General features: G+C 33.3%; 4 protein-coding genes across 4 annotated transcripts; 1 reads left to right on the top strand and 3 right to left on the bottom strand.

The window, feature by feature from the left end:
• The first annotated feature begins 483 nt into the window (after window positions 1–483).
• On the top strand, window positions 484–1618 carry LOC145096275 (uncharacterized). Its single transcript, XM_079034028.1, has 2 exons — window positions 484–841; window positions 1008–1618. The coding sequence occupies exons 1-2, from the start codon at window positions 579–581 to the stop codon at window positions 1498–1500; spliced, it is 756 nt and encodes a 251-aa protein (XP_078890154.1). The 5' UTR covers window positions 484–578; the 3' UTR covers window positions 1501–1618.
• Window positions 1619–2118: 500 nt separating this feature from the next.
• On the bottom strand, window positions 2119–4019 carry LOC145096268 (20 kDa chaperonin, chloroplastic-like). The gene is made up of 6 exons (XM_079034025.1): window positions 3886–4019; window positions 3509–3685; window positions 2935–3114; window positions 2686–2841; window positions 2511–2588; window positions 2119–2428 (listed from the first exon to the last, which is right to left on the bottom strand). Exons 2-6 carry the CDS (start codon window positions 3674–3676, stop codon window positions 2255–2257), a joined length of 756 nt encoding a protein of 251 aa, XP_078890151.1. The 5' UTR covers window positions 3677–3685; window positions 3886–4019; the 3' UTR covers window positions 2119–2254.
• Window positions 4020–4334: 315 nt separating this feature from the next.
• LOC145096261 (RING/U-box superfamily protein) lies at window positions 4335–9632 on the bottom strand. The gene is made up of 15 exons (XM_079034018.1): window positions 9473–9632; window positions 8415–8565; window positions 8188–8285; window positions 8024–8085; window positions 7797–7888; window positions 7600–7723; window positions 7439–7525; window positions 7223–7322; window positions 6859–6966; window positions 6643–6743; window positions 5801–5866; window positions 5567–5654; window positions 5148–5208; window positions 4838–4901; window positions 4335–4576 (listed from the first exon to the last, which is right to left on the bottom strand). Exons 1-15 carry the CDS (start codon window positions 9528–9530, stop codon window positions 4442–4444), a joined length of 1395 nt encoding a protein of 464 aa, XP_078890144.1. The 5' UTR covers window positions 9531–9632; the 3' UTR covers window positions 4335–4441.
• A 6548-nt stretch (window positions 9633–16180) lies between these two features.
• Window positions 16181–21464, bottom strand: LOC145059517 (toll/interleukin-1 receptor-like protein). The gene is made up of 8 exons (XM_079007364.1): window positions 21461–21464; window positions 21315–21373; window positions 20135–20670; window positions 19080–19553; window positions 18661–18978; window positions 17502–18584; window positions 16924–16985; window positions 16181–16718 (listed from the first exon to the last, which is right to left on the bottom strand). Exons 1-4 carry the CDS (start codon window positions 21462–21464, stop codon window positions 19364–19366), a joined length of 789 nt encoding a protein of 262 aa, XP_078863490.1. The 3' UTR covers window positions 16181–16718; window positions 16924–16985; window positions 17502–18584; window positions 18661–18978; window positions 19080–19363.
• Window positions 21465–24885: the final 3421 nt, after the last annotated feature.

Below are 24885 nucleotides of genomic sequence, written 5' to 3'. Positions count from 1 at the left end.
AAAATTGTAAGGAAAGTTGCACTAATGAATTTGATATGTATTTATTATTATATTTATTACATCTAAATATTATATGAATTTTAATAAAATAGAAAAAACCAAAAATTAACATTTAGATATAATTTAATTTAAAATTACCATAAAATATGATATGTGACATCATGCATGAAAAAATAACAAGTTATATAAATGATTTTTATTTATTAAAATAGATATTTGATTTGTCCAAAATGTTTTTAATGAAAACAAATATATATATATATATATATATATATATATATATATATATATATATATATATATATATATATATATATATATATATATATATATATATAATTTTAATTTATTTATTTAATTTTTGAAAAGAAAAATATAATAAATAGGATGAAAAGGGGAAGATGGAAAGTAGGGTAGAGAAGTACCTACCAAATCCAGCACTAACTTCAATCACAACCACTCTTTCTCTCTCTCCCACCAACTCCTTATTTATTTCCCCACTCAATTCCCCATCATCAATCTCTCTTCTTTGTTCCTTCTTCTTCTTCTTCTTCGTCTTCCTCTTCTTTCCTCCTGCAATGGTGCGATCGCCTTGCTGTGAAAAGGATCACACCAACAAAGGCGCATGGACCAAAGAAGAAGACGAACGTCTCGTCTCCTACATCAACGCTCATGGCGAAGGCTCCTGGAGATCTCTCCCTAAATCCGCCGGTTTGAATCGCTGCGGCAAAAGTTGCAGGCTCCGATGGATTAATTACCTCCGACCTGATCTTAAACGTGGCAATTTCACCCCACAAGAAGATCAACTCATCGTTAGCCTTCATGCAGTTCTCGGCAATAAGTACGTCTTCTTCTTCTTCATTCTATTGATATTCTATTCTTTATTAGGGTCAAAAAAGAGGAATCTCGCTTCATTATCCTCGTTCGAAATCATGATACAAATGAACCCATTGATATTCTTCATTAAATAAGTCTAATTACATTTACGTATTTACGTTCTGTTACAGATGGTCAATGATTGCGTCAAGATTACCCGGAAGAACAGATAATGAAATCAAGAACTACTGGAACACCCACATCAAGAGGAAACTAGTTGTCAACAACCATCAAACCACCACCAATGTCGTAAAAACCATCGAGGAAGCACCTCCGACACCACCGGAATATTCTACAAAGATTATTGATACATCAACTAGCGGCGGCGGCGGCGGCGGTGGTGGTGGTGGTGGTGTGAGTAGTAGTAGTACAACTAGCGGGTTATCCAGTGAAGAATCCATACCAGTGACGAATATCACACACCCTGACATCAACCTTGAGCTTTCCATTGGTCTACCAATGGTTTCTGATCGGAAACCAGTGGTGGTGGTGCAACCGCCGGTTTCTGCGTTTTCTTTGTATAAAGAAAGGATTGGTGATGGATGTGGAGGAACTGTGAGAAATAGTGATGAACACTTGTTGTATGTCAAAGAGCATAGTATTGGTTTTAGTTGGTTTTGGTAGGTTTGATTTTTTTTTTTCAGCAGATGTAGATGATAATCATATTAATTACTGTATGTAGCTAATTAGCTATAAACTTTTTAGCCGATTTTTTTTGGGCATAAACAATTTTGATCTAAAACCATATCGAAACACATCCGATATGACACAACTGACATATGTTACATAGTTATCCAATATTGGATGACTAGTGTAACATATGTAACATATGGTATAGTAATTCGATCTTTTGAATTTTGATATAATTATTATTGTTATCCAATAGCATTAATAATGGTTAGGTGGTCCTTGCTAACTCGCAAGGTTGACACGTGGGCAGACCATGCATAAAGATTGGATTAAATGCGTGCGTACCATATTAAATTTGTTAGGTTCGACCTTGAGACCAATTAAAAGTCGACAAAACGTGTTAGGTTGGAATTTAAGAGCAACCGAAGATTGATATAAAACTTGTTAGGCTAAAAAATTTAAAGACAAATTAAATGTGATTCTGATTGATTCATTGATGGGTGAACCTGACATACGTTTTGATCAGGGAAATCACTATTTTTTACTTGATACTGGTATACACCAACCAATAATTAAATGAAGTTACTTATTACTCGCAAAAAAAGTACCGAATTATATTGTGAACATAATCTTTTTAACGAAAGGAGGCCCAGAAAATTGTTGATTTTTCAAGAAATGATTACTACATTGCTTCAATGCTATGTTTTCCTATTTCGAATTTGCATCACATGAACATTGATTTTTATGACTATGAAAGAACAGCCATGACATCAGAAGCACGAAGAGCAATATACTCAGAGCCATCTGTTCCTTTGAAGTCGTTCCCTGCATACTTTGAGTAAAGAACAGTGTTTCCTGGAGACAATGGAAGCTCTTTTCTTTTTCCTTCTTCATCTAAAGGACCAGGTCCTACTGCAATCACCTGTAATCAAGTCCACATTAAGCATCATTAGACGCAAAAGAAAAAAAAAATATTAAGATACAATGTGACAGGTGTCACTTACAGTGCCAATAGAGGGTTTTTCTTTGCTTGCTTGTGTAAGCAATAAGCCACCAGCTGTCGTTTCCTCAGCTTCCTCAACCTTTTATACAAAGTAGAAGATGAAATTAAGAGGATTCTATTGTCATATTTATGGCCCAAAATACCCCTTAAGAATACAAGGGTTACTAAATACTAACCTTGATAAGAACTCTGTCATTAAGAGGTTTCAAATCCTTAACATCTTCTGTTTCAAGAATACCAACAATGTCATCTTCCTTCAGTATGAGATGGTTTGATCCATTAAACTCAACTTCAGTCCCTGCATATTTGGAGTATACAACTGGGGTACCAGTCTTCAAAATAATTATACAAATAGTTAGTTTAAATTATTTCAATACATACATTTAAATCCTAAGTGCTTTTAGCAATAAGAAAATAATTACTACCTTGACACCAATTTCCACCTTGTTTTGGCCAATTGTCCTGCCTTCTCCAACTGCAACAACTTCACCACCTTGAGGTTTTGTTTGTGCAGTGGATGGGAGTAATATACCACCTGCACTTTTCTGCTCAGCAGCCTTGATTTTTACCAATACTCTGTCACCCAATGGCTTCAATGAAGTGTACTGCAGGATGAAATGAAAGACCACGTGTATCAGAAAGTGTTTTTGGAAAGAATAGAATCTTAACACGAGAATTGCAAAACGAATTTTGATTCTGATTTTAACCACCTTATAAACAAACATCCATACACCACCTAATCGTGATAACAAGTTTGCAAAATTGTAGACGCCAAGAAAAAGACTCACAAAACCAAGTTTATTAATCAAACTCCATAAAAGAGAAACTAAGGTATACTCGTAGTCAAAGTGATTGGTTGTCAAATGCCAATTAAGAACAAGTATTTCATTTCCTTGAGCCTTTTGTAGGAATCAATACTATTGGCTATTATACAAAGCAAAAAAGCAGATAGTGTATAAAGAGTAGGTAGCAGAAGTAAAAATTGGTGCAAGAATTGACCTTGGGAGCAACGGTAGTAGCAGATTTGACGACCAGACTACGGGTTGACCTGAGTGTCGAGCTTCTAAACGGAGAAGACACCACAATCGATGAAACTTTGGATGTTGAAGACTTCAGACCTTCAAACGACGGAAGAAAGCAGGTCGATGTCAACTGAGCAGCTGCCATTTCCTAAACCTAAAACAATCCACAAGAAAATAAAACCAATTCAGTAAACCATAGGTACAGATTCGTTTGGATTATGCAATTCGCAAGTTAATATTCAACGTTAAAACCGGATATAAATTCAAGGCTACTGTCGATTTTGAAACTAAACAGCAATGAATTTACATCAATCAATTACAACAAATACAAGTTGTTAGAGAGACAATTCATACCTTGGGTAGAGATTAGGTGGTTGCTGTGATATTCCTAGTAGTGACTGAAAACGGAGAGGATAACAAAACCCTAGAGACGAAATGATGGGTTTTATATTTCCAAGAGACGTTTCCAGAAGGTTTGTTTATCTTCGTTTTGTCTCTGGGAACTACTCCAAACGACGTCGTTTGAGTGGTTTTAGTTAAATCTGTTAAACCAGAACCCATCTAACATTGTTTTCTGCCCATATTTTTCTAAGTTAAACACATTCACAAAATGACAAACTTTGTTTGGTTCTTGACAAGATGTGTTACATTTTGTTACATGATTGGATAAAATTTTCAGATTTTTTTTGTAAGATTAAAATGATAAGGACATTAAAGTATTTTACACAAAGATGCAAGCCTCTTTCCTATCTTTTTGGTGAGATAAGAAATCATTAATTTTGTTGCACTAACATCAGTCTCAATGAAAAAAATAAAACGCAATTGTTTTAAAACACAAGTTTAGTTACATTACCTTCAAAATTATTTTACAAAAACAAAGAAAATAGATGCTAACAATTTCAAATCGCTACTAATTTCCAATACTACCCCTCGTGGGACGACAAACATGATTCCTTTTACGAGCATGATCTTCACTATGATGTTGTGTTCGACAAGTGTAACCATACCAACAATCTTCCCTTTGCACCGCATCGGCAGGTAGAAGCTACAAGAACAAATTCCAATGTCAGGATTTCACTCACTCAGACTGCATTTGTTACACAGGACATGACATAACATGACACAAGCTTTCTAGAGATTTCCCAATCATGAATTCAAAAAGTCAATCACCCGTAATCACAAAATGATGTCTCCAAAATTTTGACTTTTGAAGACATAAATTTCCTCCAATTAAGAAAAAAAAAAGGTAGTTTGACTTTTGTGGTCAAACATAATTTACAAGTGATTGAAATGTGGATATACGTACATGTTTTGGTATGCTGACTCGATACCAGTACAAGAGGAATGACACTAGCTTATCAAAGCAATCACTGCACGAAAACATAAATCAAGCAATTTCAAAAATTATAATCATTTTCCAACTCAAGTCAAAGATGCTAAAAACTATTTAAATACACGGCTTAATGCACGAAATAGCAACACACTTTCATGTATAGTATAGCATCCTACTTCTATTTCATTCTATTACAACAATTTATTTGTATATTGTAATAAAAGTATGTTGCTATTTCTTGCATTTAACCAATAAATCTATTGTGCAAACTCATAAAACATACTTGCAAACATGTGTTCCAGCTGTAATCATCTCTGTGTGATTCAGTGGCATCCTTGTACGATCTGCAGTGTTCATAATTTAAGCTCTTAATAACCACATTTGACTTTTGATTGTCAAATGTTTGACTTTTGACTCTCAAACGTGTTGCTTTAACTCCAAAGATTGATAACAACTTACCTTTGACTTATAAACCACATTGGTTTTCAATTTGAAAGTAACTAGTTTGACCTTAAGACTTGAAAAGCATAACTTTGTTGCATATTTTGGTCTTAGAATGACATTTGGTTGCACATTTATATTTGAAAAACCATTTTGTTGCATAAATAGGAAAACGAAATGTGCAAAGTTGTTGCATTATTTTTTTGCATTTAACATTTTAACCATTTTCTAACTTTAATCATCATAAAGCAATTGCTTTACCTATTTCTCGATTATTCAACTTTGTAATCCATTCTGAGACAACATTCTGTAGAGTTTTCCCCATCTGTCTTATACATCTTTCAGTTATCTGAAAAATATGCTAATAAGTAATCAAATTCCATTAATGTTTATAAACATAGTATGTATCTCATTAAGGTTCTGTTTTACATGACTTAATCTGATAAACTATATATGAATATTTTTTATGTAGAACAAAAGAAAGTAGCTTCTTACATCTTGTTCATGTCTGTTCCTTTCATGTGCCAAAAAAGGAATTCTTGTTATAATCCTTTCTGCAATCTGTAGAATGTTTTTACAGGTTGAATTACAACAATTTTTAATCTAAAACCAAAAGGTTATATAGAGAACTTTTAATCATGCTTTCAAAAAATATACACCATGAAAGCAACATTGATAAATAAAGAGAAACATAGGAATCTGGATAATAGAATAAGCAAAGGTAATGGAATGAGTCATTACATTCCATGGTTCATCTGTAGGAATGGAATGAAGTTTCATATGAAAATTTTATATTATATGTAAATATATATTGTATATAGTTTTACTTTTAACTCTACTTTATACATTAGTTGATTATAACTAATGAAGTTTATATTTGCAAAAATAAAATATTAAAGATAACTAAAGCTCATTAGAAACAAACGATTATATCATTATAATAACAAAATATATTCTAGCTATTTTTCGAAAACATAACTTCGAATTAGTTAAAATACAATCTATGGTATTGACTTTACGTTATACGTTATTTTATTATAGTTACTGATTTTTTTTATTTAAGAAGAAAATATTATACATAATAAAAGCTCATTAAAAACACATATAAGATTATAAAAAATATATATTTTTGAGCTATAGAATTGAAACTCAACTAAAATCATATCAAGTCTCAGTCCCATTTGATTCCATCACACAAAGCAAACATCTTTTTTTTCATTCCAATGGAATTAACGATTCCATTCCATTCCTTCCCCAATTCCATCATTCCAAACACAACCAAAGTTTCATCTTCCAAAAAACCAAAAGAAAAAAATGAGAAAATATCAATAGCTTACTGGTTTAAAAGTATCAAAAGCACACATATGAAACGAATCACTTCTTGTAACTTGTTGAGAATTCCAATAAGCACCACAAAATGCTCGATCACACCCTATGCCTTCAAGCATAAGGAAAACATTAATCATTTTCACAACATAAACAATCATATGATTTAAATAATAAAGTAATAAACTCCAAGATGAAACTAAATCGAATTATTTTACAACACTCACAGTGTTGTGGTATATTAATATCTGTTCTTGAAGGCATCATTCCTCCACATGCATGACATTGAAGATGCACTGTGTGTTGATTACATCGAAATCCTGCATATTCTGTGCCTAAATAATATGTAAAAGAATCAGTTGTGTATAAATGTAGAAGAAAGATTGGTGATTTGTCATTATTAGCACATGAAGTTCAATAAAAACAGATCCAATTTCAACTTCCAAGAATCGAAATGATAAGTTTTTAACTTCAGAACTTTTGTGGAATGATCTTGACAGATTGTATAATCTATATCAATTTTGTTGTTTAAAAAGTACTAAGGCCATGTTTCTTTTTTTACACCAGATAAATGACATTTTATATATTTACCACATTGAGCACATGCAAGATTTGTGCCACTACTACTATTATCTTCTTCAGACACTGAATGTGACCTCTTTCTTCGAGGTTTCTTTCCATTATTAATCACCTAATGATCATAAAGTTCAAGCATTATCATCAGAAGTAATAAAGATTCTTTACATAATTACAAAATCTCATGAAAACAAACATATGAAATACAACTATACGAGTGATTTGACTTACAAGAGGTGATTTTATTAGTGAATAGGTGTTTAAAACTGCAAGTTCTTCATCACTTCGCCTTAAAGAAGAATCACTTTTGAGTATTTCCTACAAATAAGAAATGTATATGTGTAATATGAATAAATTTATTCATAGAATGATATTTAAATCTCAAATGATACCTCTTCAATGTTGTGGAGGAAGTGGTTTCTTCCTACAAATTGTACAACTGCTCTACAATGGGGACAAAGAACACTTGCATGTTTTGCTTGTGACCTTTTCAACCACTCTGAGAAGCATCCGTTGCTTTAAATAACAAAACTAAAGAATTAATTGAAAGTTTATTTCTTTAAGAAAATGAAATTGTCAAGAAATTTACCAAAAGTTATGGAGGCAAGGTGCAACTGTGACAACATCATGCCAAATATTTAAACATATGCTGCATTTTGCATGGTCTGAATCTAAAGAAATCTAGAATAAACAAAACACATGTTTATCACTATATGATAATTGAACACTAAGTGTTGTATGAAGAAAGTGTTGTTTAAAAAATATTTGAGAGCATAATGGGACACTGAATCAAATAAATTAGGGCAGATTTTATACCTTTAACACCTTCTTGGAAGGCTCATCCTTTGGCATTACTTTGAATCTGTAACTCAAATAGCCTTTCAACATCAAAAGAAATCAAAAGATTACAATTGGCACTTATCTTTTTAAAAAAAATAAGTAAAAGGTTTCTCTTATTAGCATGATGTTATATAATATACCTTCTGAAACATGTCCAGGAATTATCTCACTTCCACAACGAATCATGATTGTATCTTCAGTTGAAACATCAGTCCCATCAACATAAATCACATTTAAACTGCATAATTATATAGCATTTAATTTCAACATCATAGGACTTTGTTTTTGTTTTTTCTTATACTGTGAAAAAAAATTGGTTCAGTGGTTAATGTTGCTTGTGAATATATAAAATGTAGTGATTAAGTACCTCTTATTTTGTAATGTTGCAGAAGAGAGATCTGAATTTCTTGTAATTTTACACCATTGTTGCTTTTCAAATGAAGAGATTTTAACCTCTGAATTTATCTCCACCTCTTCTAACCTCAATTCAATATCTGAAATGTTGTTGTTTGATGGAACTGGGACATGATTGTAACAGTTTATCAGGACTTATATATTGCAGGTTACTCTTTGAAATAGTAAAAATTATGAATCAAGAACATTTTAACTTTTTACCATCATTTAAAAGATCCAATTTTGCAATAAGTTTTGTATAGTTGCTACACGAATATTTGGCAACAATCAGACTGAATAAATGTCAAGTTATGCGTTTTAAGAAAGCTAATAACTTGATTTGGTACTTATTAGTGTAAGTGAAAATTGTGATTTCTTGAGTTTTTCAAACCCCAATATGGCTAAAAGCTAATATCATTCCAGGAGGTTGTCTCCTTAATCATTAATGAGTAAAAGTTTGATTTCAAGAGACTCCACATCAGGTCATGTACAATTCACACTTTGTTCATCTGTTATTAAAAATTCCTTTTTTCCAATATTTAGCATTTCATGTTTAAGTTACAAAGTAGTTAGGCAAAGTATTAATGAAATAACCCTAAATCAATCAAATATCAAAATTGCAGTGAAAACAAGAGATTGAGACAAGAAACCTGATTCTGGTAAATGTAAGATTACTTATCTATCATTGACTATTATTGATTATGCAATAATTTGATTATTGAACTCACGATAATCGCTTTAATCCTACACATTTAAGCACCCCCTATATTAATCAATAAAGATAGGAATACCCATAAGGGTAAATTTGAAATGTTTATTCGACTGTCAGCAAGAAACCGCAGAAAGGTTCAAGATTTTAATAAAGGAGCCATGGAATCCTCAGTGGCAATCACATACGCAAATCGATAATGTGGTTTACGGATGATTCCTTTGAGAAATAATTTCTATGTGCAACTGTAAACGGGGCATGTAGCGATTGAGAAAAAGGAGAAATTTTGAATGTTAATTGAAGAGCAGAAAAAGAGGGAATACCAAGTTTGGACCAAATTTCATCGGATGGCTTTGAACCAGAACCCTCGCCTTGTTCCATTTCTCGCTTTTCTTTGCCTGCTTACCGTTGCCTTCGCTCTCCAGGGTTTTAATTTCACAAGGTGTCTTCCTACGTGGTTGCTTCTAAAAGGAGAATAGAGAAGAGTGCTAAACACGAAGGATTTTAACGATTATTTTTTTTGGTAAATTTGGATTAAAAATTGATGTTTTAGACTTTTATCTGTTTACGTAATAAAATATATTTTTTCCAGGGCTCTACTCAGTAGTCTTTTTTCGTTTTGGGTTTTTGGATGGGTTTTTGGAATGATTTATTGAATTATTGGTTTTTGTCACAAAAAAGTTAATCCAAAATATGATCACCGGTTTGTTTACCCGTTTCGCTACAAACAAGCAACTATATCCACCCTAATTAGGGTTGTGCATTGGTCGGTTTGGGTCGGTTTTGGACCCAAACTCAACCCAACCCATAAATGGTTGGTTTTTGGATTTCATAACCCAATCGCTTTCTCAGGTTCTGAGTTCTATTTGGACGGTTTTTCGGTTTTTTGGATTCAACTCATACACTCACGTGTTTTGGGTTTAAACTCATGGATTTTGGGTTTTAACACATTTTCTACAAATAAAGCAACAAATCCAATACTTCAAAAAACATCAAATTTAAGTTAAATACTTCAAAAAACATGAGTCTTACAACAAATAGTATATTACAAGTTACAACCAAAGTCCGGAATAATCTATTACAACCAAAACACAATCAAGTACGGGTGATTTCTCGGGTTGGATGGGTCGGTTTCTTGGGACGGTTTGTCGATTTTAAGTATGGATCGGTTTTACGAATTGGATGGGTCGGTTTTTGGGTAAAAACCCGAACCGAACCTGACTTTTTGGTTTTTAAAAAAATCAAACCGTAACCGTCGGTTTTGCTTCTGTTTCGGTTTCATCGGTTTCTCGGTTTTTGGGTTTGGGTTTGCACGTTTTGATGTTTTAGACTTTTATCTATTCATGTAATAAAATATATTTTTTTCATTGCTTTACTTAGTAGTCTTTTCGTTTTGGGTTTCGAAATAATTTATTGACTTATTGGTTTTTGTCACCACAAAAGTTAATCCAAAATATGATCACGGGTTTGTTTACCCGTTTTGCTACAAAAAAGCGGTATGTCCACCCTAATAATAGTTTATAAGAAAAAAAAACAAATTTTTTTAAGTTTTCCTGTTTAAACCAAAAGTTTATTTTAGCAATTAAAATCATTTATTTTTTTCATTTTGCTCGATGAACAGGTTTGCAGGTTATTTTAATATACTACGCAAATAAAAAAATTCAAAAAAATATACACGTTAGGATATAAGGTTATTCAAGATTAACAGGTGAATATCATGCTTTAGTATCAAAATGTTTCTCATTATATCATATGAATATGGTGTTATAATGATATTGTTTTTGCTTTATAAAAATAAAGTTACATGCAAATGTTGAGGTTAATTGGTGGATCCATGAGAAGACAAGGTTTTTGTACTTTTAGATGCTTCCAAGAGGTTTGCTAATTGCTTAACCTTTTTTTCGTAGGATCTCTATTATAGATAACTAATTTATTCATGTGGTGTTTGATTGCATGATATCCAACCATAAATTTTCGAATGTAACCAGGATGTAGTATTATTGCATATATGATTGACTTTTTATTTCATATAAACAATGCACTGCATTACTATCAATTGTGTTCAAGGAAGGTCGGGAAAATCCTTCACAATAATGCAAGGAAGCTTGAGTTTTTGGGATTGAGTTAAACTGTTAGATATGGAGTTATTGATAACCAGGGGTAAAACTGGATATTTGATTAAGTGTTGAGTTGCAGGAATCACACAAAGTGTAATTATTAATTTACATGACACATAAAACCAAGTTAAGGCATCTTTTGATGTAAAACGTTAATGTACATTGCTTTATCAAGAATTAATTATAAAAAGATGTGTAATAGAATAATAATGTCATGTGTCCGATAGTATGATGATAATATAGGAAAACAATGTAATGTGTCAAGAACAAAGTCGGTTAATCAGTAAATGAAGATAAGGAGTATAATCATCATATACTTTCTTCAATTTTTGATACACACACTATAAAAGTAATCAGGGGTGATTTGGGTGATTCTTGAAAAAACTTGGAGCTTGAGGATCAAGGGGATCAGGGCCATTTCTACCTGAATCAAAGGTACCATCTTGTTCTTGAAGCTCATTTGAGCTCTAATGATAAAATTGATTGAGATGATGAAACCTTAATGCTTGAATTAAAAGAAAGTCATTGTAGTAATGATGTAGAAGGCTCATTGATCATATTCCAATCACTTTATATTAAACTTATATCTTAATTCACATATATTAAAAGGGGTGATTATGAACCCTAATTTGGTGAATTGTTAGATTAGTGAAATGTTATGATATCTTAGTAGATTAAGTTAAATGAATGAATTACACATGAAGCATAATTAATTTTGATATGGGAAAGTTAACCATGAGATTAAGTCATATATATGACGTATACATGCAGCTTTAATGCTCGAGTTGATGAATTAAAGAAAAATGTGGAAATAAACCTATGTCTTAAAAAATTAAGACATATAGATGAACTTGAACATCGATAAGAATCAAGACATATAGATGAACTTGAACATCGATACTCAAGGTAATGAAATGATGATTTTAGTAGGACTTAATCTATGTATTAATGAATTAAGACACATAGACAACTAAGTTCATGGATTATAATTAGTTGTACATAAGAGGGTGTATAAAGTTGATGAAAACATTGAGTCAAGAGTGATAGACAAATGAGTTATATCTTGAGTTGTAATACTTACGAATTATGTGTTTATTTGATAGTGTTTGGGGTTGTGAAACTGGAGACAAAGATTGGGCTTTAAAAGTTGAAGACTGGTACATGTAAATTATTACAAAGTGAGTAATTATACATTCGTCCATCTTGATAGTTAGTAGTTAACCATCATTTGAATATGAATGTGGTGTGGGAAGAACATCAACAATTAGGGGGAGGGTGGGGGATAATACCTAGTAGCCTTTATGGTTGTAACTCTATGGTCTAGGGAAATGTTAATTTTAGGGATAACCTTTGTAGTTTTAATATCATGAGGAAGCATTATTTAGGTATGGTAATAGCCTTTATGGTTATAATACTATCGTTGAAGAAAACTAACAAGTCATTGGTAGCCTTCGTGGTCATAATACCATATGAACTTAGAAACATGTGTATATGTGTTATTTGAAAGGTACAATGTGAATAATTGTTATCAATGTTTTCATTATTACAAGGTTATAAAAAGCGTTTGACGTTAGCTAGACGGGGATTAAACAGGGACCCTAAATTACTAATTTGTTGAGTTTTAAAAAATTAAATATGACTAATATTATAACAAAGTTTGTAAATACCACTAATATCATAACAAAATATGTTAATATAATTAATACGATACTAATCATTTCTCAAATATTTATATTGAGATAAAACTTATTCAAAGTGTTAAAATTTCATCGTTTTCTAGTGTTTCGCTCATTTTGTAGGGAGTGAATAATTGTTAGGCGTCTTCTAGTATGTTAGGTAGCGCATAGAGACTAATCAAAGATCAATTGAGATTTTTACAACATTGTTATTATGATTGTTATTGTGATATTATTATTTAAGGATAATGTTGCTCACTAAACTTTAGTGGTCTATCTGTTATTAATTGATGCGCATTTGAGGATCTACCGATCCCGACTGAGTTAAGGCCACAACAAAGAGAAGACTAACGTGGAGTAGTTTTATAGTTTTGCATTTTGGTTGTATAATATTTTAATACCCGACTCGGTCTTTGGATGTTTTGTATTGTAAGTAATATTGTGATAACTAATTGTATTTTGCAAATTTTAATATGAATGTACACCTTGTTATTTTGTAAAAAGTGAAAAAGAAATGAGTGTACTTTGTGTTAAATTATCGCGTGTTACATTAATTTAAGAGAAGTGATCTCCAATGCATATCAGCTATAAAATACCCTACACTATACAATATGAACAAACAAATGCATAACATTTAACACACCCTCGGTTGGAGCATAGGGTTTCCAAATGCTTAAAGTATCCCTAAAGTTCATATATAATTGTTGTAGGTAATCATTTTGTGAATATATCTACAAACTGATGTGAGGACAGACGTGTATCATCGAACTTGACCAGATAACATGTTAACATGTTTACTGACAAAATTTAATTGATTTTCCACATGTTTGGTAGTGTTGTAGTAGGTTAGATGTTACACGACACTTACATACAAGAAAAAAACAACAATACTATTGGATAAGATATAACCTAACTCGAGGAGATTTTGAAGCCAAGCAACTTTGGCTACAACATTATCTACCCCGATACTCAACTTTGGTGCTAGACCGAGAAACAACATGTTGAAGTTTAAGTGAGCACGAGATGAGGTTGTCACCAAGATAGAAACAAAACCCAAACACTGACCGACATGTCCGAGGACAACCATCCCAATAAGAGACAAACAATCGGTATGAGATAGACGAATCGAAAGGCCATGCGTAATACTTCCCTGAAGTAGCGGGGATACATCTGAGGGAAATGAAATACGATTCTCGCAGATCATGCATGTAGAGGAAAATTTGTTGAACCACATAAACAATAATCAGGACAAGTGAAAGTGAGATATTGTAGTGTTCTAACGAGACTCTAATAACGTGTCGGGTCTAAAATGGGGTTGCATTCAGAAGGGAGCTTTGGATTAAAGTTGGTAGGTATCCTGCATGGGATGCATGTTTTCATGTTAGTACGAACAAGAATCAAGCAAAGGAGGATTGGGAGAGGAACAAACCAGATAGGGTCTTGGTAGTATCATTACAAAGAGAGAGAGAGATATCCCAAGTCAGACATGATGAAAAAACCCATTATGGTTGGGAAAGGAGGATCTAATCACAAACTTGGGAACAATTCTGGAACTTCATATACTTTGTTTGAACATATATCCAAAATCACATAAGACAATTTTTTTTCCTTTTTAAATGTCTAATCATGTTCTTATTCTTTCTTCTTGCATGTAGGTTTCGTGGAGAAAACGAAAACAAGTGGTGATCTTAATATTGTTGGTGAATTTGGTGCTAGGATTCTATTATGTATATCTTATTGCCGATTATATGGATGTCATCAACAAACACAACAATGACAAACAATAAATCTTCATTGTTCTATGCCATTATAACCGTATTTCTAGAGTCTTTTACTATTTTACTAATTAGATTTCGTGAACATGTAACCTTTTAGGTATGTTTGGGAGTCGAAGGCTTGTGGTTTTAAACTTTTTACATTCATGTAATGATACAACGTGAGGAAAAACGTTTTTTTTAACCTTAGGTCATTTGGGAAATCTTTAGAGAATGTAGAGTTTTTTTTCGGGAAACATATTAACAAAAGGTAACCTGCAAATCTGAGCAAATGAAAAAAAATAGTTGGTTTAATTGGTAAAAATAACTTTTGGTTTAGAACGAAAAAAGTATAAGTTTTAGGTCTTTTTTAAAATTAACCATATCAATCAACATAGAACATGAATTTATCAAACGTATGAAAATGCCGAGAATGCTATAGCATTTGGCTTACGAAATACCAATTATTCGGTGCACAAAAATTAAACAGGATACACGAACAAATCCAACACATAATCTCTCTCATCAAATGATGTATGTAGAATGAATCCGCACACAAAAAAAAATCTAATTGAAAACGAGAGACTGTCTTGTTAGAAATATGGGATGAACAGATTGCTTGGATTCTCAGAAAGTCGTGATTCACTATCAAATTAAAGTATTTCGATGGTATAGATCGAACATTCAATTGGATAAAATTCAGAGATTCGAAATCAAAGAATGTATGTGAAATGTTCTTTAAAGAAAATGTACCAGAAAATGACCAAAAAAACGGCTATATGATTCCTGTCTGAAAACTGTCACAAGACAGTTACAAATTGTCATCAAAACTACCAAACCTGTCATAAAACGGATCTCTAGGAAAAAGGTCATTTTTCTAAAAAATTCAGATTTTTGGACCCCGCCAGGGGGTGCTACCCCTGGACCCCCGTTTGTTTGTTTAGGGGTTTTGCCCCTAATCAACAATGTACTTTGAATCATGAAAACTTGAACAATTGTGCACTCCTACACCATCCTACCTTGTTCAGTATTCAACAAATCACTTTTGGTCAACAAATTTAATTCTATTATGTGAACTTGAATACAGGTGCGTTAGGAAGGAAATCTTCCGATGGTTTTTATTAATTCAATTGTATAATGGGAACAGGATTTATATAGGAAAGGGATTACCAATCTAGCCTGCTATACAGCCTATAATTAAGGATCTAAAAATGATAACTTATACAACAAATAATGCTATTATTCTTGTCTTAGGAAGGAAATCTTCCTATGGTTTTTATTAATTCAATTGTATAATGGGAACAAGATTTATATAGGAAAGGGATTACCAATCTAGCCTGCTATACAGCCTATGATTAAGGATCTAAAAATGATAACTTATACAACAAATAATGCTATTATTCTGGTCTTATCTACTTCCCATATTTGCTCTCGCCAACATATTACACTTAAATAATATTGATGATATTAAATACCAACACGTCTTTAGAAAATGTACTAAGAAATGATAAAGGCAGGTGAAGTTTAAACTACATTGAAACATGGCAATCGAGATGTTTGATTGGTTTGGTACACAATCTTTATTAAGAAGAAACGAAACACGCGATAATTTGACAACAAACCACAAACAATTGAGACACAAGCTAGTAAAACAAAAGAAATGTTTATAAATAGTCCAACATAATTACCAGAACTTCCTTCTTTGTAGCACATATAGGTGTTGAGTTTGTGTTTCTCGTGGTGGCACATGCGGACAAGATTAACTTAGTAGAAGTTGCTTCATTAAGTATGAATTCAGCGACGGTGGATGGAGGGGCGGCGGCACCGCCGTTGCACTCGACGCTTCGTCTGGATCCGCATTCGTGTGCGGCGTAGGAGAATCTTCCAGTGGAAGCGGTGGAGCAAAGGCTGCCTCCTGACTAGTTGGGAGGGGCGGCGATGGGATTTGACTGAGGGAAGCCGGTGGTGGATGGTGATGGAGTGGCGGCACTCGGAAGAAGTTTCACCTTGTATTGATCCTTACTGATGTGTAGATTTAAACAAAGATGGAGGTAAGTGAGAATAGTGATTAGAGGTCAATATGTTGTTTATTTACTTTTAACAAGACTTGATAACTAGGGAATTTCCAAACATCCATTAATTGCAAGGTTATAGCAACTTCTTTTATTTTATTACATCCCCTTTTATTCAAATGATGAGAGAAAAGTTTTGGTGTCAAAAAATATACCTCATGTGAGTCGCCAAGTATGTCGGACTTCCTTCTGGAAAAAGCTCTAAACCACACTTCGTCTTAAGATGGAAACAAATAAAAAGCAATACAATAATTATCATTCACATACGTACATCCACTTGGACATGAACATTGTGTTATAGAAGTTCAGTTAAAAAACAGTAGCTGTTTGTAGATAGATAGGTCCGTCAATGAGTTGGGTCAAGATCTCAGCCTATGTATTTATATGATCCAACATATCTAGAAACTTGATCAATTCATAGCTGGATCCATCCATTAGAAAAATTAAAAATACAACTTAACTTATATATACTATATAAAAATAAACTCTTATTTGTTAAGGTCAATATAACCAATAATAAATGTGTTGATTAAGGGAAAAATCATTTCATTTAAATAGATCATGTTATGATCCATCTATTTGAAAAGGTTGAGTCAAAATATCTAAGGAATCAATTCTAATGCAATCCATGGACAACTCTAGTTTTCAAAAGCTTATGGATATCTACATGTTCTTGGCACATCAGTAACACATAAAACATGACAAAAAAATATTCAATAAGAATAACATCTACCTTCAAAGCTGGCACCATCACCAACAAGTGGACGATAATATCTATTTACTTCAGTACCATGCACCAAAAAACGCTCATTCTGCAAAATATATTGTCCTGTTGTTAACTGAAATCCAGTGAGATGTCCACCAATGATGTGATTCCATGATTTGTAATAACCCAACACATCTTCTTCTTCACCATCTTCATACACAAACATCACCCCACACTCCTTTGTAACTTTGTCTGGTCCCTCTATTACAGTAATAGTAACCTTATCACCACCTTTCATTTCCTTCATCCCAAACATCCAATGGCTTAACAATATTACACACCCTCCACCTACACTCACCTTCTGAATGTAATGTTCGTATATCCATGTCTGTTTTTTTGTTCTATTACTTATTCTGATCAGGGGCAAATTTAGGAAACTATCATTCGAAAATTGAGACGTTTGCACAAAGCAGAAATTCAATCCCCTGAGATTGTTAGGAGATGATGGGATTGTAAATGATATTGATGGCCCCTTTCTTCTATGCCTAATCCAAGCCTAGGAAGGTTTCTTAGACAATTGGGAAGGGAAACGATTGGATTTTCATCCAAATATAAATCCCTTAACATGGATAGGCAACTGAAGTCCGTGGGAAAGGATTCATTGGACAAATTAGTATTTTCAAGTGACAAGCTTACTAAAGAAGTCGATAAAGAAGTCGTAAAGAACTTCCAATCACTCGGTATGGCCTCCAAAATGATGGAGGAAGAGTGTTTTGTGTTTATGCCACTGTTGTTAGCCTTGAGCCATTTTTGGGTTTTGTTGAGATTACAACCATCTAGCAATAATGTTTTAACCTTCTTTAACATGCCTATGGTTCTTGGAAGGTTTTTAAGTGTTCTGCAGTTGCTCAGATCAACTAGAACAAGTTCAGCACATTGCTCAATTGATTTGCAAATGTCAATCAAATGAAAGCAATTTGTAAGTATCAATCTCTCAAGTGCATGAAGTTCATCAAAGCCACCCACTCTACGAAGTTGTTCACAAAAACTTAAATCAAGAATCTTCAATGATCCAAGCAACTTTTTCTCTCTAGAGCAGGATCCATTTAACTGCATGAATGGAGAATAGAATACTAGTGAATTTCATCAACCCAATAAGGAAGACTAATAAATGGAGAGAAGTTACCTTTTGCCTCTTCCGAGGTTGTGATGGATAACAAATGTCAAATGATACAATTTTGCTATATGACAGGTCCAGAGCAACCAGATTCTCCATTCGTAAGCCTAAAGGTATAGACTCCAAAGGAAACCCATGCATACACAACCATCTTAATTCTGTTGGGAAATTCTCAAAAGACCCATTCATTTGCACATAATTCAGGTGTAGGATCATCAGATCATCCATGTTACTCAATGCACTTGTTTCCAGCTCAGATGATACACCTGGCTTCTCTTTCTCAAGCATTCGCATGTCAAGGGCAAGGCCTACAGTGTTTCTTTTACCCTAAGAAGAAATGGAACGCCAAAAAAACTTTGAAATTGCTATGTATATATACATGTATATAAACAATAAAACATACTTTAAACGCATAAATGACTTCTTACCATTTTGTGTTTCAACACTTTGAATGACTCCTCATGACGCCATAATCAACATACTAGAAACACCTTTTTATAGGCCAATACATTCTCTATCTTTGAGGTGTATACAGGAACATCATAAACTTGAATTGAACTTTTTTTTGAAATGGCATCAATGAGTTGTTTTTGTAGATCAAGCAACCCATTATAATTGGCGTCACATGTCCTACTGATATCTTCAATAAAGCAGGTTGCGTCAAATTCACGAAAATTTAACTGGTAGACATATTTGGCTAAAGCTGTCTTCCCTATATGCCACCCATACCCAAAATAGTGAGAATGCCTCCCCTATATGATTCTGAGGAATCATCTTTCAACCATGAAGTGATGAATTCAATGGAATCACCCATCCCAAATAGTTGTGGCAGATCACTTATCATCTTATGTAATCTACGGTAGATGTCCTTAACAATCTCTTCGACAAACTCTTTCTCTTTTCTGAAATTTAGTTTTAATAAGTACAAAATAAAATATATAATACTAACAAACAGGATTTGGAGATTTAATTTATCCAAAGATCCCCAGTTGAAATTAAATTATCTTAGGTTAGTAATTCTCATTAAGTTTTTCACTTCAAAACAATGTCATGTTAGCAACTTGTGTAAATCATAATCTTCATTTCTAATAAGAACAGAGCTACTGTAATACAAGATTTCACCAAGAGGCCATCAAATTTCATTATATATATACAAGAGAAATTATTTTTCATTACAAAAGAGGCTATTATTTAAAGGTCAAATGGTATAACTAATAGTAGGTTAAAAATTCAGCTTTTAGTAGTAAGCATGTGAAAGTTATTATATTGGTTAATCAGATAACATTAAATTATGTTAAAATAATATATGCATAGCAAGTTGTTCAAAATTTGATTCTAACCACAACTGTATCTAAATTATTTAAATGCATCAAAACTATGTGTCTTTGATGATATTGAAATGCATAGGGTGAACAAAATAAATGATTTCAAGCATTAATCAAACAAAATTGGAGTAGGGAAATATGGATAAGAAAGTGGTTACCTGCCCTTTGCATACATCCCTTTTAAATTAGCAACTTGTGTAAGGGCATTAGTCCATCGTTCAATCTTTTGAGCAAATTGACTTCTTTTATTTGCATTTGTCATTTTCTCCATCTTCTGTCTGTGTTCAGCTATTGCAACTCCAAAGGTGCTTTCTTGCTTCTTAATATGGGTGGGCTCAACATGATAAAAGATAGGGATAACAATTTGGTTGGATCTCATACGTTGCTCAAGGATCAGTACCAATTCATCAAGACACCATGAGGAACTAGCATAATTCTGGGACAACACGATAACAGAAGCCCTAGATGTTTTAATTGCACTCTCCAATTCCAGTTTTAGCTCTCCACCAGTTTCAATCTCTTTATCATCCAAAAAGGTGGAAATATTTGCATCCAAGAGCGCCTTATGGAGATGATCTGTGAAACCATAACGAGTATCAACACCTCGGAAACTTAAAAATACTTCATATATATTTATGATTATTAGTAGATGAAGAAGATGATCCTTCAACAAATTTTGAGAGAACAGCCATAACTAATTTCAGACTAGATCTACAATCACATTAAGAAAAGGTAGTGGCTTTTAAAGGAAGTCTAAGTCAACAACAACTTTTCATGAAAGTCATACCTTATGGAATTTTCTTTGAAATTTATTAGTTTGAATTCTTCTTCATGCCCATTGATCTCAACCAAGTATTCTAATAATAACTAATTTACAGAAATCGTCCTTGTCCTTGTCCTTATATCTTTTATCACCTTTTGTGAACATGATGCAACGATTTTTACTTTTTGTTTCTTTTTTCTTCCCTGATAGTCTGAAACAATGTTTGATCACATTTTTAGTGACTAGATAGTTTAACTTATTAATATTTCAAAATGACCATATAATCATTATCTCCATCCATCTCTTACTCGAGAACCCTAAAATTGAGAAACAATGGATAAAAAACCATGTACATCATTGATATCCTTTCTCTTTTACTGAACAACTCATCAATAGAAAGTAAAACAGACAGAAACGAGAATTTTTTTAACAGCATGAAAAGAAGTAAAGAACTCTCACAGAATATATTAGTTACCCAAAATGTTATAAAAAGTGAAACCCAGGTTAGGAGGCTATGAGAATGAGATCCCCATAAACAGAATCGAAAAGAATTCTTAAAAATTCAATCGTAAAACCTGTATACGATCATATATAAAGAAAAAGATAATCATCAGAACTGTAAACACTTTCATATCTTCAAAAAAAAAAAAAAAAAAAAAAAACCAAAACTAATTTTTTTTGGTATCTTAGAAGTGACTGCAACCTGCACGACTGCACTCACCCATGGCCGCTCCTTACATACTCAAAATTACTAAGAAAACATTCTGAATGGAATTGAAGACGAACGAAGAAACGAACAGAAAGAGGACGTGCAAATGAGCAACGCCGTGACCAAAAAGAGGACGTCCCCGGGGTTAGTTTTTTAAATAAAATATCCAAGGGTTAGTTTTCCCCGTGAAGATTATGGTCATAAGATATCCAACGGTTAGTTTTTTTTATTAAACAACGACTGCTTTGTGTATGACGGTTCATTTGAGATTAAAAAAAATAGAGATCTTGAGATTTAACCCAGCTATATATTTCTCATTTGCCGCTCTAACGCTCCAACATACCTAGATACGCCTAATCATAAATGATTATATAACAGAGTGGTATAATCTTCTATGATTATACATATTTATACGTATATGTCTAATCATAAATGATTATACATATATGTTTGTTCACAGATTGAGTAATCACATATGATTATGATGGCTGGTGGCAAAAGAGATGGTGGTGGCAGATGTGGTGGTGGTATATGTGACGGAGGTGACAGTGGTAGGGTCGGCTGGTATCAGAAGTGATCGTAGTGGTGGTGGCGGTGGCAGTTGTTGTGGCGAGATGGTGGCGAAGGAGAAAGGAACGCGTGGCTTGTACATTTAGTCAACTTTATCAATGCTAAGCTTGTTTTATTGACTTCTTGCACTGTTTAGAGTTTGTTTGAGCGTTCTAAGCTTAGTACATCAAGGGACCAAGTGTTAGAATGGGTCAACTAAAGTTCCAAACCATCAATCAAGCCATAAACCCTCAAGTGAGGAGTTTACAGCCAGGATCCATGAGTTTGCGGCCATAAACTCATGGTGGCCGTAAACCCATGCTGGCCGTAAACTCCACCTATAAATAGGATGTTTGGTCCATTTTCTGCATTCTTTCCTTTCTAAGGTTTGGAACTCGAAAACTCTCTCAAGAAATCATAGGATTTGCTTCAAAAACTCTCATAATGTAAGTAAATCCTTCCATCTAAGTGTTAATACTCCTCTTCTCCATGAATCATCATTGATTTCATCCATGGATTTCATCTTTGAGTCTAGATCTTCGAAGATTCTCAAGAACATCAAGAACACTTAGGTGTTTTGGGCTGAAAACACCCTTTCTTGCCTTTAAATCGTAAGTATGACTTCCTTATACATGATATCTAGTATGAAGACATGATTAGCACCTTGAATTCATCTAAGAATACCGATCAAAGTGAGTTTACGACCAAGAGCATCTCCCTTGGCCATAAACCCTTATTAGAGGTGCAAATGGGGTCGTAACTCTTCCTAAGACTTGGACTTAAGGCTGGAACACTTCCTTGTGGACTGTAAGACCTTAAAAACACCCTTTCGAGCACAAATCATCATGAGTTTACGGCCGTAAACTCTTGTGGCTGTGAACTTGTGGCCGTAAACCCTAATGGTCGTGAACACCTAGTCGTAAACACAATAGGGTGGCCTTAAACTCCTTAGATGCAATCCTTTGTGGTTATAACACTTCTATATGAGTGTTTCCTAGCCCCTAAGGTGTTTCACTCACTTGATTAGTTGTGTAAACACTAATTATATTCATTTGTGTCCTTGTATGCTTATTAGGATTTGTGTGTGTGTGTGTGTGTGTTCAAGTTTCCACTTGGCATCTAGCATCCTATACCACTCTTTCATCCAAACTACTCACTGCAGGTGAGTTCATACCCCTACATTTTACGTGTTTTTAATGTTTTTAAGATGGTGGGGGGGGGGGGGGAATACAAGCCAAACTCAAAGTATTTTATTAAGTTTTAAACTTATTAATACAACTCAACGATTTCCATGTTTAATAACTTACTTAGATATTTTATCCCTTTTGTAACATGTTGAGCATAAGGGAAATTGTAATTTTGGAAATCTCACTACATATCTTTCAGAAAGGTTTTACAAAAGATCTCCCATAACAACTCTAGTAAACTATAATGGGTATAGTTTGGGATAACCCTCTAGGTAGTTTCTACAAAATCAGATTTCATGGTTGAATATATATAAACTATGGCCGATTTAGTTTATGTTGTATGTTTTCTCAGAAGTATAAAGTACATTTATTCAAGAATAACTACTGTTTTATACTGTTTCTCACTAGTAAACTAGATTATACAGAACTGCGAGGCTCTACTTCAATACTGTACCCTTTAGTGTACGGAACTAAATCCTATCATAGTATAACCAGAGTCTTCTGGAAGGAGAGCATGAGATTTGTGAATAGATCTATCCAGGACTGACAATCCGACACCCGAACTGCTAGCTACAGTTAGGCGGGCACACATGGGATGAACAAATGTCATTTAACTTAACGCCTGAAGAACGTTATAAAGGTCTCTAGGTTATATCAAGTATGGTTATACGACTCGCAAATAAGTATAAACTAACTTTGATTTACGGACTCTACTCTTCATTGTTTTATTTTGAGTAATAAAACTACTTATATATATATATATATATATATATATATATATATATATATACTGATAGTAATCAGGGGTTTCTAAACTGACGTCTCTACCTCTAGAACAGATAACTTGTTTTTAGGGAAATATAGGATTTTCCCAGGATAACACTGGCATTTCTAAAACTGATGGTTTACTTTCTACCAACAGATACTCTTTCAAAACTGCTTTTCATAAGAAAATATAGGATTTTCTTGAGGAACACTTTTCAAAAAGGATCAAAAAAACATTTTCTACAAAACCTAAATGCTTATGAACTCACCAGCTTTATGCTGATATTTTTTCAAAACTGCTTGTATTCTCAGGAAATCAGTAGACAGGTACCTACTGGAATTTGAGAAGCTGGAGCAATAAGAGTCTTATGTTATTACTTTACATACTTTTGATGTACCTAAAACAAGAATTCAAACTGATGTAAACATTTTACTTATATATGTATCCACTGTATTGGTTGTGTTGCTATGTTTCCTATTATTCATAGGTTGTGATGCTAAACATGACGTCTTACGCCCCCGAACGTTTCCGCCGTTCCGGTTTGGGGGTGTGACAGTTCATGGATTATAATTAGTTATACATAGGAGGGTTTATAAACTTGATGAAAACATTGAGTCAAGAGTGATAGACAAATAAGTTATATCTTGAGTTGTAATACTCAAGAGTTATGTGTTTATTTGATAATGTTTGGGGTTGTGAAACGGGAGACAGGGGTTGGGCTTTAAAAGTTGAAGACTAGTACATGTAAATTATTATAAAGTGAGTAATTATACATCCTTCCACCTTGATAGTTAGTAGTTAACTATCTATTCATGTGAATATGAACGTGGTATTTGGAAAACATCAACAATGTGTGTGTGTGTGTGGGGGGGGGGGGATAATACCTAGTAGCCTTTGTGGCTCTAATATTATGGTTTGAGAAAATGTTAATTTTG

The sequence above is a fragment of the Lactuca serriola genome, chromosome 1 (assembly GCF_051521515.1).
Source record: "Lactuca serriola cultivar US96UC23 chromosome 1, Lser_US96UC23_V15, whole genome shotgun sequence".
NCBI lineage: Eukaryota > Viridiplantae > Streptophyta > Magnoliopsida > Asterales > Asteraceae > Lactuca > Lactuca serriola.
Note: the sequence above shows the minus strand (reverse complement) of the source record. Positions and strands in the feature narration are given on the sequence as shown.